A 16,248-nucleotide genomic window follows, 5' to 3' on the forward strand; every position below is an offset into this window, starting at 1 on the left:
CCTTTTACAGGACAGAGTTAGAGGATAAAGAAAGGTTACCAGATTTTTTTCAATGAATCCAGGGACACTTTAAACAAACAAACAAACAAACAAACAAACAAACAAACAAACAAACAATAATATTTTTGTGTGTGTGTGTATAAAGTTATTTTAAAAAATTAAGAAGTAATATCTTCTGTGGTCTCCTCTGTTGTGCGGTCTTCCTCTGGGTCCTGGCCTGCTTTCTTGGAGTGCTAGCCGTGCTTCCACTCCCTCACTCTCCCTCCTTGCACTGTGATCCCCTACAGGCTTACTCGGGAGTAAGCGTCAGCAGAAACCCCTTCCTCCTGCTGCTGCCCTGCCGCCTGTGGGCGTCTCCTGTGCAGGCATCAGGGGAGTTTGAGAATACGACTGTGGGATGATCACAGAATCATAGATTTGGAAAGGACCTCTGAGGGGCATCTAGGTCAACCCCCTGCAATGTAGGTACCTCAACAAGAGCAGCCACAACTTAAAAGAACATAAGGCTTCCTTGCTCCATTTACACCATTTTTTTAAGGTTCATTTCTTAATAAGAAGGGAACAGGAAAGCTGTTTGGGGGGAACCAACATAAACACCCCCAAACCAAACATAAAACATTCCTCCCCTTTTATTTTTTGCTAGTGAGGGTGGGTGTCAGGGAAGAAAAATGAAGCAGCAGCACATAATGATGTACAGGGTTGGGGAACCAAATATGTTAAAAGACCAAGGGAGAATTGGGAAGAGTTTATGGGTAAGGAGGGAAAAAATGGGGAGACAGACAATAACACAGAGAGAAGGGGGGAGGGAAGGCAGTCCAATGTAGCTCACAAACATGCAGAATGGAGCAAAAGAGGCAAGACAACTTTCCCCACCACCCTTAACTTTGAAGCAACAGCCTCTGTCTGGGAGAGTGAAGGGAAGGCTGGAGGCAGCGTCCTGCTTTCTGCCGGCTTGGTAGCTCAGTTCACAAGCCGGCAGAATGCAGCAAAGGGGGCTATAAAGCATGAAAAAGTGCTCCTTCCTCATGAGCAAGCAGGAGAGACAGGGTAGACTGCAGAGATGTCATGCAGGGAGGCTTCTTCCCTGCAACTCAGCTCTGCCAGTCCAAAGAGCAGCCTTGCCTCTCTGGCTCAAGCAAGCAAGCAGGAGGAACAGGGCTGTTTGCAGAGCTGACAGAGAGTGGATGATTGCTTCAGGCTCTGGGGAGGGTTCCGAAGTCCCCAGGCATATGATTAATCCGGGGACATTACATGAAATCTGGAGACATTCCGTGGATGGATTTTGTCTGGGGACAGATTGGTAAATCTGGGGGCTGTCCCCGAGAACCAGGAACGTCTGGTAACCAAAGGATAAAGGCAAAAGTGGCATGAAAAACCTACTAATGAAACATGCAAAGAACCACCCAACCTTTAAAGGCAATTGTGGGTACAGAATTGTTATAAATAACTGTTGGGTAAAATAGATCCTGTGTTCAGAGGCAATACATATCTGGATACCAGATGCTGGGAACAAACGACAGTAGAGGCATCTGTCTTTGTGCCCTGTTTGTGGTCTTCTCAGAGACATCTGGCTTACCAGTCTATGGATGCTAGATTTGGGGGGGGGGGGATCTTAGCCTTAACCTCCAGTGAAGCTCTTACACTCCTATACAGTGCAATGTCAGGCTAAACTCATGTCATGATTCCTCATCCTCACCTTGCAAAGTTTCAAATGGGGCTTCTTATCTATATGTAGCATATTACCCAGAAAAGAAAGAGGCCTGGGCCCTGGGGGGAAATTCCTTGGGTGAATCTGTTTCTTACAATCAGTAAGAACTAGAAATGTAGCCAGAAACACCAAAATGACCTGCAGGGACAAGGCCTCCCAGAGGACAGAGAGCAGCTGGAGCAGCATCTTCAAACCCTTCTAGCCTTCCTTTGTCAGAATGGATTGCTATCTGTCAAAGGAATCCAAAATCTCATGCAGGTAGAGAAGCCACACCTGCCCTCTTGGCTAACGTTCCTGTAAGAACTGAGGGCAAAGTTTCCACACATCATTATACATTAGGGTTACGAGACATCCTCGGTTCCTGGGGACTGTCCCCAGATTTGCAAATCTTTCACCAGACAAATTCTGTCCCCAGAATGTCCCCAGACTTGCAAATCTGTCCCCGGGAAATGTGACAGCAGCAGCCTCAGCAGCCCGAAGCCAGTCTGGTAGCACAGTTGGTTCTGGCTGGCTTCAAGAGCTGCTCACTGCCATGGCACCCAACATTTTTCCTCGCCGAAAGTCCCCATATGATGTGTCTTGTGCGCATATGATGTGCCTTGTGCAATCTCCTGTCCCCTTCCCCCTTTGTTTTGACTGATCAGGGGAGGTTCTGGAGTCGCAGCCGTTGCCCAGTTTTTTTAAAACTCTGTGCATTTATGTTTCACAGGGTGTGAAAGAAGAGCTTTGCACCTTTATACAATATGCATGTATGCTTGGGCCCAGGGTCTTTTGCCTTTCCATCCCCACTACTGACTCCCTCTTGCTACTCAGCTTCCAAAAAAAAAAAAGAAAAAGAAAAAGAAAAAGTCCCCGGATTCATTGAAAAAAATCTGGTAACCATATTATACATCATTCCCACAAAGAGGTAGAAGGGAGATGACCTAATGAGTAACTCTTCCTAGGGGGAAGCGTAGCTTTCTCAGTCAGAATATTTCCTTCTTGTTTTCACAATTCTGCGGAAGAAAACTACAGTAAATATCCTTCCTGACATTTCTAGAATTCTCTTCAAAGTCTGTGCCCTGTGCATAAATAATTAACTTCTGCCGTGGAGTATGATCCTGTTCCTGAGACCTTTGGACTGATATCTTGATAAGGGGTCAGAGGAATCAATTCAATGGCCTTCTGTTCTATACTGCATAGGTTAAATTTTGCCTCGGCAGGCCTGGCTCAAGACATCTTGCTGTCTGAGGCAAATGAGAAAATGGCACTGCCGGTAGTCAGAGGTAGACTGGGCCCTGAAACCAGGAACTCCATTTCTTCCCCCTCCAAGCACAGTCAGTGAGGCTTGCTAGGTGAGATGGCACCGCAGCATGCACACCTGCAGGAGCTGAGCTCGTCCAGGTGCCAACTATGCTTGCCTGTCTGCCTACTTGCCTCCACCCCTCTCACTTCCAGCCAATATGCCTCAGAGAGCTTTGTGCGCTTGTCCAGGCCCCAGGCCTTGCCTGCCCAGACACCTGACTTGCCACAGTGGCAGACACCCATCCCTGAGTCCCTCTCAGCGTGGCCAAGCAGCAGCTGCACATAAGCATCCAGACAGAGTGGAGCAACAAGTGGGAGAGAAGGAAATGCTTTCTTCTTCTTCTTCGGGTTGGCAGAAGAGCATGCCTTGAAGTTTCCTTATCATGGGAGTAGGGGCCTGCTGTTCGCTAAAGTCTTCCTGCTATCAGCACCTCCTGCCAGTATATGTCACCTCACACAGCCCAATGGTAGAACTGGTCCTGTGCCTCAGTCACAAACTGACTAGATCAAGGATTGAGAACTTGAAAGAAGTTAAAAACTTTTACTCTCTTGCCATGCCCCTGTCCATCTGTATGTTCAAATGTTGGCTGGCATCCATCTGTCTCAGAAGACAATGGAGGATTGCGCTTTGGGGGTGAGGTCAAGCTATTGGAAGGTGACAGTGGCTGCTGTGGCTGTAGAGACTGATGTGGGAGAGACATGTCTTGTTGCAGCTGGGGCAGATGAAGGCGTCCAGTTCTGTTGCTTCAGATGCACCATGGCACTTCTTTTCTCTGCATTCCTCCCAGGGGTCATTTTTCCTCCAGTCCCTACCATGGATACACAACTTGGAATAGAGGGAAACCTGTTGCAGAGTAGCGATATTTAGCAGCTCAGAAACTAAATCATATGTAAGACTGACTCCCCTTTAGGAATTAAAGCATTGACCAGACCCTCATTAAATATTCTAAAGCTTTATTTGCAGAACAGATGATAAAAAGAAAAATATACACAGAATATTTACAAGACACATGCTTATCCAAGCATGGGCATAGCTTCACTTAGCTGCAGAGTACTACAGCTGCTTGCTTAAACATTCAGTCGAACTGTGCCTCTCCCTCTTCTAGCTTTGCACTCACCCTGTACTTTACCTAGGCTGCACAGCTCTTTGAAGAGATGGCTTTCAAGTTCCAGCAGTCTTCAGCTCAGCTGCCTTCGGATAGCTCTCATTAACTGATGCATTGCGCGCTCTCTCTCTCTCTCTCTCTCTCTCTCTCTCTCTCTCTCTCTCTCCTTCGTAGAAAGAAGCATTCGCTGCTGTACTTCGAGCAGCGTCCAAGGAGGATTTCTGACACTGTCTCCTGCAGGGTTCCTAACAGATTACTCACCCATCTTCCAACGCTGTGTCATCACAGTGAACTCACCCAAAACGGAGCCTGTGACTTAGTGCTTCTTATGTGACCAAAATTAACCAACCCCATGAGAGCTACTAGGGAACATACTAGAATTAAATATTTAACCACTCAAAACTCAAAGTGCTTTCTGTAAACAAACAGCAGGACACATTTATACATTCCCATTTCAGCAAATTAAACCACTATACCCCCAAAAAGCAAATGGCTGCAATTTGATTTTTTTCCCAATTGCCCCATCGTGCAATAACTAGTTTATGAAAAACATTCTCTAGCAAAATGCTATATGCCAGAATTTAAGATGCCAGTAAATCAGATCCTTCCAAGCTTTTGTTATTGTCCACCCAGTCACAAGAAAAAGGTGAATGATAAGTTCCTCATTCTTTAAAACTTTATTTGGATCTTTGAACAGATTCAATGGTACCAAACTTGGGGTAAAGGACTGCATCCTGTTGCATGATTTTAGAAATTTCTAGAAACAACTTCTCCCCAAAGCATTCGACCCTCAAACAATCCCACCATGTGTATCAATACATGCCCACCTGGTGACAAATACACGGGGGAAGAAACTGATGCACTGTGGGCCAAATGCTTGGGTGTTGAATTTCAGCTGTGTAGTAAAGATAATTCCCTCACAGAAACAAAGATTGGTTTATGAGGTGACTTTCCCCACAACCCTTCCCCATCTCTGTCATCTAGTGAAAACTGCAGAGCTTGACCCCAGCACAGCCACCTACAGTGGTACACCCAATATAATTTTATAAAGAGCTGAGAGTCAACCTTTATCCACACCATCATTATTCAATAATATTTGTTCAAAAGGCTTAAGAGACTGTGTTCCTTCTTCCAAAAAACACTACAGCAGAGGTTGGCTCAGGACAAATATGCATCTAGCCCAAGACTTTCCAAGAAGTGCAGGCACAACAGCCCCACTAAACATCTGCTTCAACTTTTTCAACAGGACTTTGTAAAGCTGCACTCAGTAGTACTGATAGAAAGAGGGCATGTCTTCAGAGTGACATTGCTGCTTGCCCTGTGAATGACAGCAATGCATGCTAAAGTAGCCTCAAATGTTGCTGGATTACAGCTCCAATCATCCTTGTTCATTGATTAAGCAAGGTGTGGATGATGGGAGTTGTAGTACAGCAACATACAGAGACCCATGACTGAAGAACTCTGCACTAAAATGAAAAGTCAGGCCAAGAAAGAAAGGTCTTCCCAAATCCTGGTCCTTACTTGTTAAGATATTTCATGTTTGCAGCTACAAGTTATTTCTATCTAAATCCCTCTGAGTAACAAGCCAGTAGTCCCAGTAAATGGTCCATCTTTTACAATTGTTTGTGTTCCTTTTAGCTTAACAGAATAGAGCCCGGCTGTGGGAATTTCACTTTAGAACACCATTCATTAATTAGAAATGAAACAGAGCTACAAAATCAGTCAGTCTTTAGCGCTGTGGGTAAAAGCCTCAGCGCCTAGGGCTTGCCGATCGAAAGGTCAGCGGTTCGAATCCCCGTGGCGGGATGCGCTCCCGCTGCTTGGTCCCAGCGCCTGCCAACCTAGCAGTTCGAAAGCACCCCCGGGTGCAAGTAGATAAATAGGGACCACTTACTGGTGGGAAGGTAAACGGCGTTTCCGTGTGCTGCGCTGGCTCGCCAGATGCAGCTTTGTCACGCTGGCCACGTGACCCGGAAGTGTCTCCGGACAGCGCTGGCCCCCGGCCTCTTGAGTGAGATGGGCGCACAACCCCATAGTCTGTCAAGACTGGCCCGTACGGGCAGGGGTACCTTTACCTTTTTATGCTTATGGCATATGATGTTGCAGTATAATGTGGAACTAATACTCCCTTGTGGTTTAAACTTGCAATTTCCCACTAACAACCAAATTGCCACTTTTAACTATTTTTATGGAAATCACTTTGCAGACTCGGTTTTAACCTTGTTATCCACTATGTTTATTGAATCACAACAATAATGCTTCTGAAAAACAATACAACCTGTGGAAAATCCATTGACTACCATCCAACTCTGAGCAACCTGAAAGCAGAGATGAGCGCCGCATCCCATTGTCAAATTCCACTGGACTTAATCATCCAGGGGTCCTTTACCTTTTTACCTTACCTTAGGATATTTAGAAGAACAATAAAACTTTGCATTTTGATTTTATAAACATATGCTGGGCATTCCATTAGATTTTTATCTTCAGTTGTGATCACACATATCCTTACAAGGAAAGCAGTGGCTTTTTCTCACCACTGCTAGGGCCAGCATAAGCCCACAACCTCCCAGGAGCCCCCCATTTTGGAGCCCCCCCCCCAGCAGCAGCAGCAGCAGCACCTACCAGCTGTCTTCCTCCTGGACAAGACGCGTCAGAGCTACGCAGGAAGATGTGTGCTCTACGCTCTTTTGAACTAGACCAGTGTCAGCTAGGGGACCCCACCATTGTCTTGACCTTCCTTAAAGGAAAGGGGGTAAAAGCAGCAAGCCATTTGTTCTCTCTCCCAAGGAAAGAGAGAGTAAAACAAGCAACACCTGCTTCTATGCTTTCAGCCAATCTGAGATGTTTGGGACACCTGGTGAAAGAAAAAACCCCAGGTTCCTAAAGAGCTGCTAATTCCAGTTGTCTGTGTTAACTTGCCTGGACACACCTGAGACAGGTATTCCATAGAAACTGTTCTCTGCAAATAAGAAGTGGGTGGGTGGATGGATGTCAAAGGCTAGGAGTTGGGCTAAAGTCCAGGCACTCAAAGAGAATTGCCTGGATAGTTAACTAACCTTACAATGTACACAAGTCTACTCAGCTAGATTAAGAAGGAAGTTGAAACATTGAAACTACTGCATTGTGAGGGAGGAAAGGAAAACAGGACTCTTTGTCTAGTTTCACTTCTTGTTTGCTATCTCCGCTCCACCCCCTCATTCAAATTCTGTTATTCAAATCAATCAATTAGGATTAAGCCAAAGTTCTGTTCCTACACCATAAATTAATCCTACTTATTGAAGAAATGGCAATGATGTAAAGTGGGCCCTCTTAGCGAGAGAATGCACATATCCGGTATGGCAGGGGAGACACGGTCAGACCTATCCTAAATTCACAGCTTAATATCACATCCTTTGGAGCCTGGAAAGTGAACCTCTGAATTAGGGCAGTGAAGAAAATGAAGAGCTCGGTCCTCGCCAGCTGCTCTCCCAGACAAGCTCGCTTTCCTAGAAGGGGGTGGGGGAGAAAAAGACTGTATCAGTCGAGAGCTTTTGCTACTGTGAAGAGTGGCACAATTTAAACAACACGGGCAGACCAAATAATTTAAAAAATAATTATGTTGTTGCAAAATAAACATAGAAGCCGTTCCTACTTCCTAGTCAAGCAAATGGGAACACTGAACAAATATGATCATGGTTTTACTGAATTTGGAATAGATATAACCGAGTTACATAAATTTATCTCATGTGCAGTTTTGGAGAAAAAAACCCCAATTTGAATTATATTTTATTAGGAATCTACCTAATCTGCATATATCTTAGCTAAGGGTGTGGGCAAACAGTTCCTCAAATTCAAGATGGAAGTGGGTTTCTCTTCCTTGGGGAAACTATGAAAAAATATGTCAGCTGTTGTCCACTTCTGGAGCACCTGTGCCACTTATGGCACCTGAGAAAAATGTCTGCAGATATTCCCTCAAAAATCCACATGGCTTACTTGGTGGGGGGGGGGGGGAAGAGTATAGAAACACCATTTTGTGTAACTTCACACCTCCTATGGTAAGGTTACCAGACATCCCCGTTTCCTGGGCACTGATTTATAAATCAGTCCCCTGACAAAATCCATCTATTTAGTAGGAAGTTGGCAGGAGCAGGGACCGAGCAACGGGAACTCACCCCATTGTGGGGATTCGAACCGCCAACCTTCCGATCAGCAAGTCCTAGGCTCTGTGGTTTAACGCACAGGGCCACCCGCGTCCCCTGCATCCACAGTACTTCCTCCCAATCCCAAATGTGACCACAGGCCCCAATAGGGAGGCGACCCCTGTAGTACACCAGGCTCCAAGCAACCAAGCCATCATCATGCAGTCTCTGTTGCAATTCTAAGGAGCCATGGATCAACTTTTGTTACCTGCAGAGAATGGCAGGAACGCTTCCCTTTTCCTGAACTGACCATTCTCTAGGAAATGACCAGGATTAAACACATTGGGTGTTTCCCACTCATCCTCATCAAAGTGCAGTGAGGTCAAGTTGGTGGCCAAGAAGCTTCCCTGACAAAGAAGAAGCAAAGAAGACGGCAGATTAGAACGAGCAGAGAAAACTTTGTGTTTAGATCTGTGCAACTATAGCTGTACTAAGCTTCCTAGATCCAAGTCCAACTCAGAAAGGATGTTTTGAAAACACAGGTTAGATTTTAAAATATATTCAAATTAGGATAGGAAACACCAGATGCCAGGTGCTGCAGTCTGGGTTATTAGTAATGGTCATTAAAAAAGAAACTAGCTATCCATGCAAATGGTACGGACTGCGCTTGGAATCCATTTTTGCCAGGGGTTGGAAAGAACCAAAAGTCTATCTAGCCATAACCCCTTCCCTCCACTCCAGATCTTGATGTGCCCAAAGAACACCCCAGACCCTGCCCAGTGGCCATGCTGGCTCAAGCAGAAGGAGTTCAACAGCATCTTGGGAGCAGCACACTGGCTATCCCTGACTTAGAACTTTGGCATCAAGTTTTCACATCTCAAGAGAAGAGGAAAGGCTTATAAGAAAGGTATATCTTCTTAATGTTTACTTTGGGAATATGAAACCCAGCCAGTGTAGTGTCCTTTGTTGTCAACCGAGGCACATTTAAAGGAATAATATTGCTTATTCTTTGAATTTCATGAACAACTGCATTGGTGTATGGCATTCTGTCCCTGTCATCCATTGCTGGCTGGCGAGACTGGCCAATCACAGAATCTATTTCCGCTTGGACTTTTGCTGCAAATAAGAGAAAATCTCCCATCAACACAAGGATAGACTTTTTCTAAGATCTGTAGGGGAGGCCCATCTTTAATATTTAATGGATTTGAGCAGACACAGAATTGATACTCCTTAAATGGATGGGTAACCAAATTTTCACTTATTGGAATCAATTTTCATTTGGACCAGTCAGCAGAGTATCCTGATATTTTAGGAAAGGAACGTATGATCTGCATCAGCAAATGAGGATTTAGAAATAAACAAAAGAATATCATCTGCAAATAAAACCAATTTGTATTCAACTGAATTATGTACTACTCTGTAGATCTACTCATGTTGCGCAAGCTAAGGGTTCCATGTAAATATTGAAAAGTAATGGTGAAAATGGAAATCCTTGTCTAGTTCCTCTAAAGTAGCAGAAAACATGGCATTTACTTTAGTCTAGATGTGGGCAAATCACATAATATCTTAAACCATTTTTTGCAAAGGAAATCCAGCCACCATTAGTTTAGTACAGCCACCATATACTGTTTATATATTTTGTCAAAGACCTTTTCAGCATCTAATGATAAAATTATATATTGATGTTTGCTTTCAGTAGGCCTTTCTTATGTACAACCCAAAGTAATGAAAGACAAATGAGCCAACTACAGTTCTACCTTGAATATCTGGATAGATGGCCATATACAGCAAACCCCAACGCAGGGTTGTAGAAGTTGTTTCCGTTCCAGCAAGAAATAAATCCAGTGCTGAATGTAGAAGGTTTTCTTCATGGAAACTGGAAGCAGAATCCTCCTTAAAACAGAAATGCACCAAGGAGTTAAGCAGCCATTAAAAACACCATCCTACTGTCAGACCCACATGTCAAGAGATCACGAGGGGATGCAAGGGCTCTACTCCTGAAGAGTGTCCAGGATATAGGAAGCTCAAGGCAACAATCCTGTGAATCACTGATGCTGGCATAAAGTATGGGTTTGTTCTGGTCAAGGACGCCAAAGCCCTAGAGGAGGTTTATTCAGACAACTGAGGCAGTGATTCTTTTAGTCATGTCAACTGTTTGATCTCACAAACCACAGACAAGTGGTGAAATCCCAGCAGTGAACAAGTGGGGAGGTGTCTCCCCACAAAATATATTGACCTGTTCATGCAGAAATATATTTTGTCTGAAGTCATAAACTCAATGGAAATATTGAAATGTGGTCAGCCATTAGGGGCAACTCAGATAAACCACGAGACTAGTTCTGGTTTTAATATTGTTTCTCTGCCTTCTGCTACTATTTTATTATTAAATATATACATATACATTTTGTCCTTTATTTCTCTTACCTTGGCCATTTCATTTAGGTAGGCATCTATGAAGTCTCTGGGTTCAGATGGGTTCCAGTCTTCTTTGTGTTTTTCAATGATTCCTCTCACAAAGGATTTCAACTGCTCCCATTTTTTAAAAAGTGTATGATGGGGCCCTGGCAGGTATTTCATGACAGAGGGGATGATATTGTACAGCTGAGGAAACAAACACTAACATCACATATGTGAAGGGAAAACCCTCTCAAAAACATTCACATCATGCTGCTGTCATGGGAAATAGGCTAGCAGTAATAAAGGCTGGTGTGCACAGGCTCAAAGATGGCAGACTCTCTTGGAACCAGAGCAAATATCGCACTCACCACTGCTTATTGTGGGAACCCATGGCAATGTCGTCACTTCTTGGATAGAATGTACAGATTGCAAATCAAATGGCAACATCGCGGTTAGTTCTACAAGCACAACTTGTAATTCCCATGAAGATGATTACCATTTTGAAAATTGTATGTATCAATGTCAGCTCATCTCATGAATATGTAGATTTTCCCTTTAATGATATGCATCTTCACACAGAGATTCTAAGTGGTGTATGTGTAGAATTAATCCATGTAAAGGCAAAGGACCCCTGGACAGTTAAGTCCAGTCAAAGGTGACTATGGGATGCAGCATTCATCTTACTTTTCAGGCCGAGGGAGCTGGCATTTCTCCACAAACAGCTTTCTGGGTCATGTGGCCAGCATGAATAAACCACTTCTGGTGCAAAAGGTCACCATGATGAGTGCCAGAGCGTACAGAAATGCCGTTTACCTTCCTGCCACAACAGTACCTATTTATCTACTTGTATTCTTTTGAAGTGCTAGGTTGGCAGAAGCTGGGACAGAACAATGGCAGCTCACTCTATGTATATAATTTGTGATGGCCTCACTCTGTTCACACACCTTGATTTTATTCAGCCACACATGTTATTCTCCCCATTAAAAATATGATCTGTGCTGTAACACATGATTCGGCCTCCCACTTTACGTTACTGAACACATCCCAACCTTTACATATTCAGTGCTTTAATAAACAATGCTAGGGGGAAAAGGAAAATGGATGGAACAAGATGCTTGAATGAACCGGACGGGGAAAACAGAAATCTAGACATGAAGAAAAAGGAGGACCAAAGCAAATGATTTCACAGTCAGCAATAATGTGGGAATGTGACTGGAGCCCAAGCAATTGTTTTGTGGTTATATGCAGAAGAACTCAGAGAAGACCTACCATACTCCAAACACTTCCCTGAATAAGCAATGCCTCATCGAGCAAGTGCAGTAGCTTCTGGAAACGACTGTCATGGTAATCAAAGCGGTCCCCAAAAGTGATGGAACAGATGATATTTGAAACAGCATTATTAATCTGAAAGTGAGGGTCAAATGGCTGCCCTGGGGAGAGAGAGAAAATGGTGCAGAAGGAATTTGGGTGCTTCTAGCTTCCATATAACAAAAACAGAAAGTGGGGAAAGTGGTTGCGTGTTGATGAGGCAGGATTTGTTTTAGCCAAAGAAAGCATTTCGTATTAACATTATATATTGTAATTTAACCTGGGACACCCAGGACTCTGCGGCCCATTTATATCTTCAAGTGAGCATTTATATTCTCCATAGACAAGGATTATTCCACAGTAAGGATTATTCTGTAACAATGGCTGTCAAAAAGGGTAAGGACAGTCTCAAAGATAGTATATACCTAAATATACCAAAATGATTGCACTTCAAACCCTATTCTATTTGTGATGTTTGTTGTCAAATCATCAAAATCTGCACATCTTCTCAGCCCAAACACTCCATCATTGTTCTTAAGTCTGTTCTAGTTCAGTGGCCTTGAGGTTCCAGCACAAAGCTTCACACTAGAACTTTTGTGCACCACAAAGAGCTTCCTATCAACACCCGCTTCGCCATCACAGGGTCATTCCAGTCCAAGCAGAGCTACATTTGCGTGAAGAAATAATGCTAAAGAGCTTCGCACCCTGGCTAATGCATTTTTGATCTTGTTCATAGAAAATAGCAGCGTAAATATTCCCCAGGTTTATTGATTCTGGTTCTCACCTTTCTCAGCTTCTATTGCTTCCTTTAAGTAACGGCTTTCCTCCTGTATTCTTTCTTCTAAAGACCTTTTGCCCAAACCAAAGTTTCTGAGTGTTGATAAGGCAAATCGTCTTTGTTGTTTCCAGATGAGACCATTAGAGAAGACCAGCCCTAGATGGGAAGGAGTAATAAGTACGTACAGCAAGTAAGTAGATTTAGCAATCAGTGCATATCATTAAAAAAGGAATTTTAATTATCCAAATCATTGACCATAGTAAAGGAAACTTACCAAGTGACCCAAATAACTTATCAATAACAGGGGCTTTTGGTCGATCTACAAAATATTCTCCCTGATGGACAAGAGCCTCTTTCACCAGGTGTAATCCATTCACAACCACAACCCTTGTGCTTCCATAACGAAGGCCGAATACATTGCCATATTTTTCTGCAAGCTGAATGGAGACAGTAAGGTGAATAAGCTTTAGTGTACTAGCCAAAGTCCATTACAAAATACTATCAGGAGAAGATGTATCAACATATCTATATAATTGTGTATAAAAAACAGAGTCACTGCCTGAATTGTCAAAACTATAAAGTGCAGACGCATGTGTAGTTTGGGGGCTCCACACAACATGGGGGGGGGGGGTTTCCAGATTAGACCTCTGAATCTCCCTTACAGTTTACTGCAGTTTTGTCCAGGTTCTTCTCCCTGATCTTTTTTGCCACCAGCACAAAAATGCCACATTATGTGTCACTGGAGTATTAGCATCACTGAGCAGCCCTAGAACCCGAATGGAGATGGAGGAAGAATATATAATATCCTATCTAATATGTTATATATTAATCTGTTGGCAGACTGGAGGCAGAGTGAGAAAGAATTGAGATTTTATGTGTGTGTACCTGAGGTTTCTTGAATGCCTGTTTAGAAGAAGGAAACTTTGATTGCCATCAAATATATCAGGGACAGAAGAGTTGCCAAAATGGTTTCCCGGGGCTGTAAATGGACAGGCCCCCTCCATTCTTCACCTGCAATCTATTCACAAGACTTGCTGCTTATTTGCATGTAGTAACTTAGCCTAGGGATGTGGGTGGCGCTGTGGGTTAAACCACAGAGCTTAGGGCTTGCCGATCAGAAGGTCGGCGGTTCGAATACCTGCGACAGGGTGAGCTCCCATTGTTCAGTCCCTGCTCCTGCCAACCTAGCAGTTTGAAAGCACATCAAAGTGCAAGTAGATAAATATGTACCGATCCGGCAGGAAGGTAAACGGTGTTTCTGTGCACTGCTCTGGTTCGCCAGAAGTGATTTAGTCATGCTGGCCACATGACCTGGAAGCTGTACGCCGGCTCCCTCAGCCAATAAAGCAAGATGAGCACCACAACCCCAGAGTCAGTCACGACTGGACCTAATGGTCAGGTGTCCCTTTACCTTTACCTATAACTTAGCCTAGTCTACCACACAAAGCTGTTGCAAAGATAAAGGGGGAGTGAAGGTAGGGCAATGTACAACAACACATACATACACATCCACACCCACAATATTCTGCCAGCCATAGAAAGCAAATGGGAGTTAAGGACACAAATTTGTTACAAATAGCTGTTAGGTAGTGAGTGAGGCCCAAATCTGGTACCCCCAAATGGATCTTCTCAATTTTGCGCCCACTTGGCTGGGCACCTTATAGGTAGAAACGTCCCACACCACCCTAAAGCCCTTTCCTCCATCCTTACCTTTCCTACTGAAATATGAGGCTTCTTGAAATCCGTATGCACCATGTTACCCACAAAAGGAAGAGGCCTGGGCCCTGGGGGGAAATTCCTTGGACCAATTTGTTTCTTGTAATCAGCAATAAGTAGAAATGTTGCCAGAAACACCAGAGCGACCTGCAGGGACAAGGCCTCCCAGAGGACAGAGAGCAGCTGGATCAACATCTTCAAACCCTTCTAGGTGTTTTTATGTCAGAACAGTCTGCTGTGTGTCAAGGGAAGCTTTATGCGGCTCCACTACAGCAGCCACACCCGCCCTCTTGGCTAAAGTTCCTGAAATAAGGGCAAAGTTTGTATATATTATGTATCACGCCCACAAAAATGCAGGAAGGAGATGACTTAATCACTGTACCAAGGGGGCGGGGAAGAGAGTGGAGAACAGCCACTTTCTGAATTAGAATATTTCCTTCCTGTTATCACTTTTGTAAAACAGTAAAGGATACTTTCCTTCATGATATTTCTAAGGGGTTTTCTGCCACTACAAATCAAAGCACTGTCCATAAAGATATTAAAAACATTTACTATGGAGGATGTCTTCTGTTCCTGACATGTTTGGACCGGTGGTAGTTTCAGCAGCTCTGCCCGCTGCCTAAGGAGCCAGAGAAGTCACCCTGCTTGCCTTCTGTTCAGTATTGCATAGGTTAGATTTTGCTTTGGCAACAGACTGACCTGACTGACTGGGAACCAGCACCTCTCCAGATGTTTTTGGTCTCCAACTCCCAACAGCTCTAGGTTGTATGGTCAACAGTCAGGGATCACTGGACAGACATCTTGTACTAAGATAGTTTTAGCCAGTAGCAGACCATGTAGAAGAGCGAAACTTTGTGCAATGCAAATGCATTGGCTTCATCGGTGTGTTTACAGCACACCAACATCACCGTTGTGTTGCTTTTTCCCTCCCATTAAAGGTAAAGGACCCCGGACAGTTAAATCCAGTTGCAGACAACTCTGGAGTTGTGGTGCTCATCTCACTTTATTGGCCAAGGGAGCTGACATTTGTCCGCAGACAGTTTTTCCAGGTCATGTGGCCAGCATGACTAAGCCACTTCTGGCGAAACCAGAGCAGCGCATGGAAACGCCGTTTACCTTCCCGCCGGAGCAGTACCTATTTATCTACATGCACTTTGATATGCTTTTGATCTGCTAGGTTGGCTCCCAGTAAGCAGGAGCAACTGAGCTCTTGGGAGGTCCAGTGAGTGCTACTATACTATCTAGTACTAGTCTTAGCCAAGCCATGATCTCTTAGCCTTGGTTCCCCATCTTAAATACAAGAATACGAAAACTGATGATAATCAGCTGGACAGGTGGAATTGTGTCTTCTGTGGAGCTGAAGGAAACCCTTGTTCCTGCCCCTGTGCATGTGGCGGCACAATGGCTGCAAGCTACAACAGCATGGACTTCTTCTGCTGGAGGTCAAGGTATGAAAGAACCCTGTTGCTAAATTATTGCTGTGGAAACCAGTCGCTCCCACCTTTTAGGACCCAGGGATATTTCTGAAACTATTGTGGGAACCAGGAAATAGCTATTTCACAGAAGAAATAATAGTGATGCTCAGAAAAGCTCTGTCCCCAGAACCAAACAAGCCACTTGCACCCACCCAAAAGCAGATAAACTAGACACACCAAAGCACAAAAAAATTACAGACCCTCACTTCCAACCAAACAACCGAGCTTTTAAAAAATCCTCATTTAAAATAAAAAATAAATGTGGGGGAACGAGGCCTTGGTGTGTAGGAAAGGTGCCTGAGATCAATTTAGTGCTTATTGGTACCATCTTGGAGGCCACAAATGTCAACGTAAAGCA

General features: G+C 44.1%; 1 protein-coding gene across 1 annotated transcript; it reads right to left on the reverse strand.

Moving 5' to 3' along the window:
- Positions 1-6,310: 6,310 nt before the first annotated feature.
- LOC307219146 (cytochrome P450 2J4-like) lies at positions 6,311-14,805 on the reverse strand. The gene is made up of 9 exons (XM_079982146.1): positions 14,410-14,805; positions 12,974-13,136; positions 12,706-12,855; positions 11,883-12,043; positions 10,641-10,817; positions 9,974-10,109; positions 9,145-9,332; positions 8,485-8,623; positions 6,311-7,583 (listed from the first exon to the last, which is right to left on the reverse strand). The coding sequence occupies exons 1-9, from the start codon at positions 14,608-14,610 to the stop codon at positions 7,408-7,410; spliced, it is 1,491 nt and encodes a 496-aa protein (XP_079838272.1). The 5' UTR covers positions 14,611-14,805; the 3' UTR covers positions 6,311-7,407.
- Positions 14,806-16,248: the final 1,443 nt, after the last annotated feature.

This window comes from Podarcis cretensis (assembly GCF_951804945.1).
Source record: "Podarcis cretensis genome assembly, chromosome: 6".
Lineage (NCBI taxonomy): Eukaryota > Metazoa > Chordata > Lepidosauria > Squamata > Lacertidae > Podarcis > Podarcis cretensis.

Coding starts and splice junctions, on each gene's coding strand:
- LOC307219146 (XM_079982146.1), bottom strand. CDS start 14,610: ATGTTGATCCAGCTGCTCTCTGTCCTCTGGGAGGCCTTGTCCCTGCAG. Junction 10,110..10,640: donor ACCTAAATGAAATGGCCAAG/GTAAGAGAAATA, acceptor TTCTGTTTTAAG/GAGGATTCTGCTTCCAGTTT. Junction 7,584..8,484: donor GTTCCTGCCATTCTCTGCAG/GTAACAAAAGTT, acceptor ACCCCCTTCTAG/GAAAGCGAGCTTGTCTGGGA.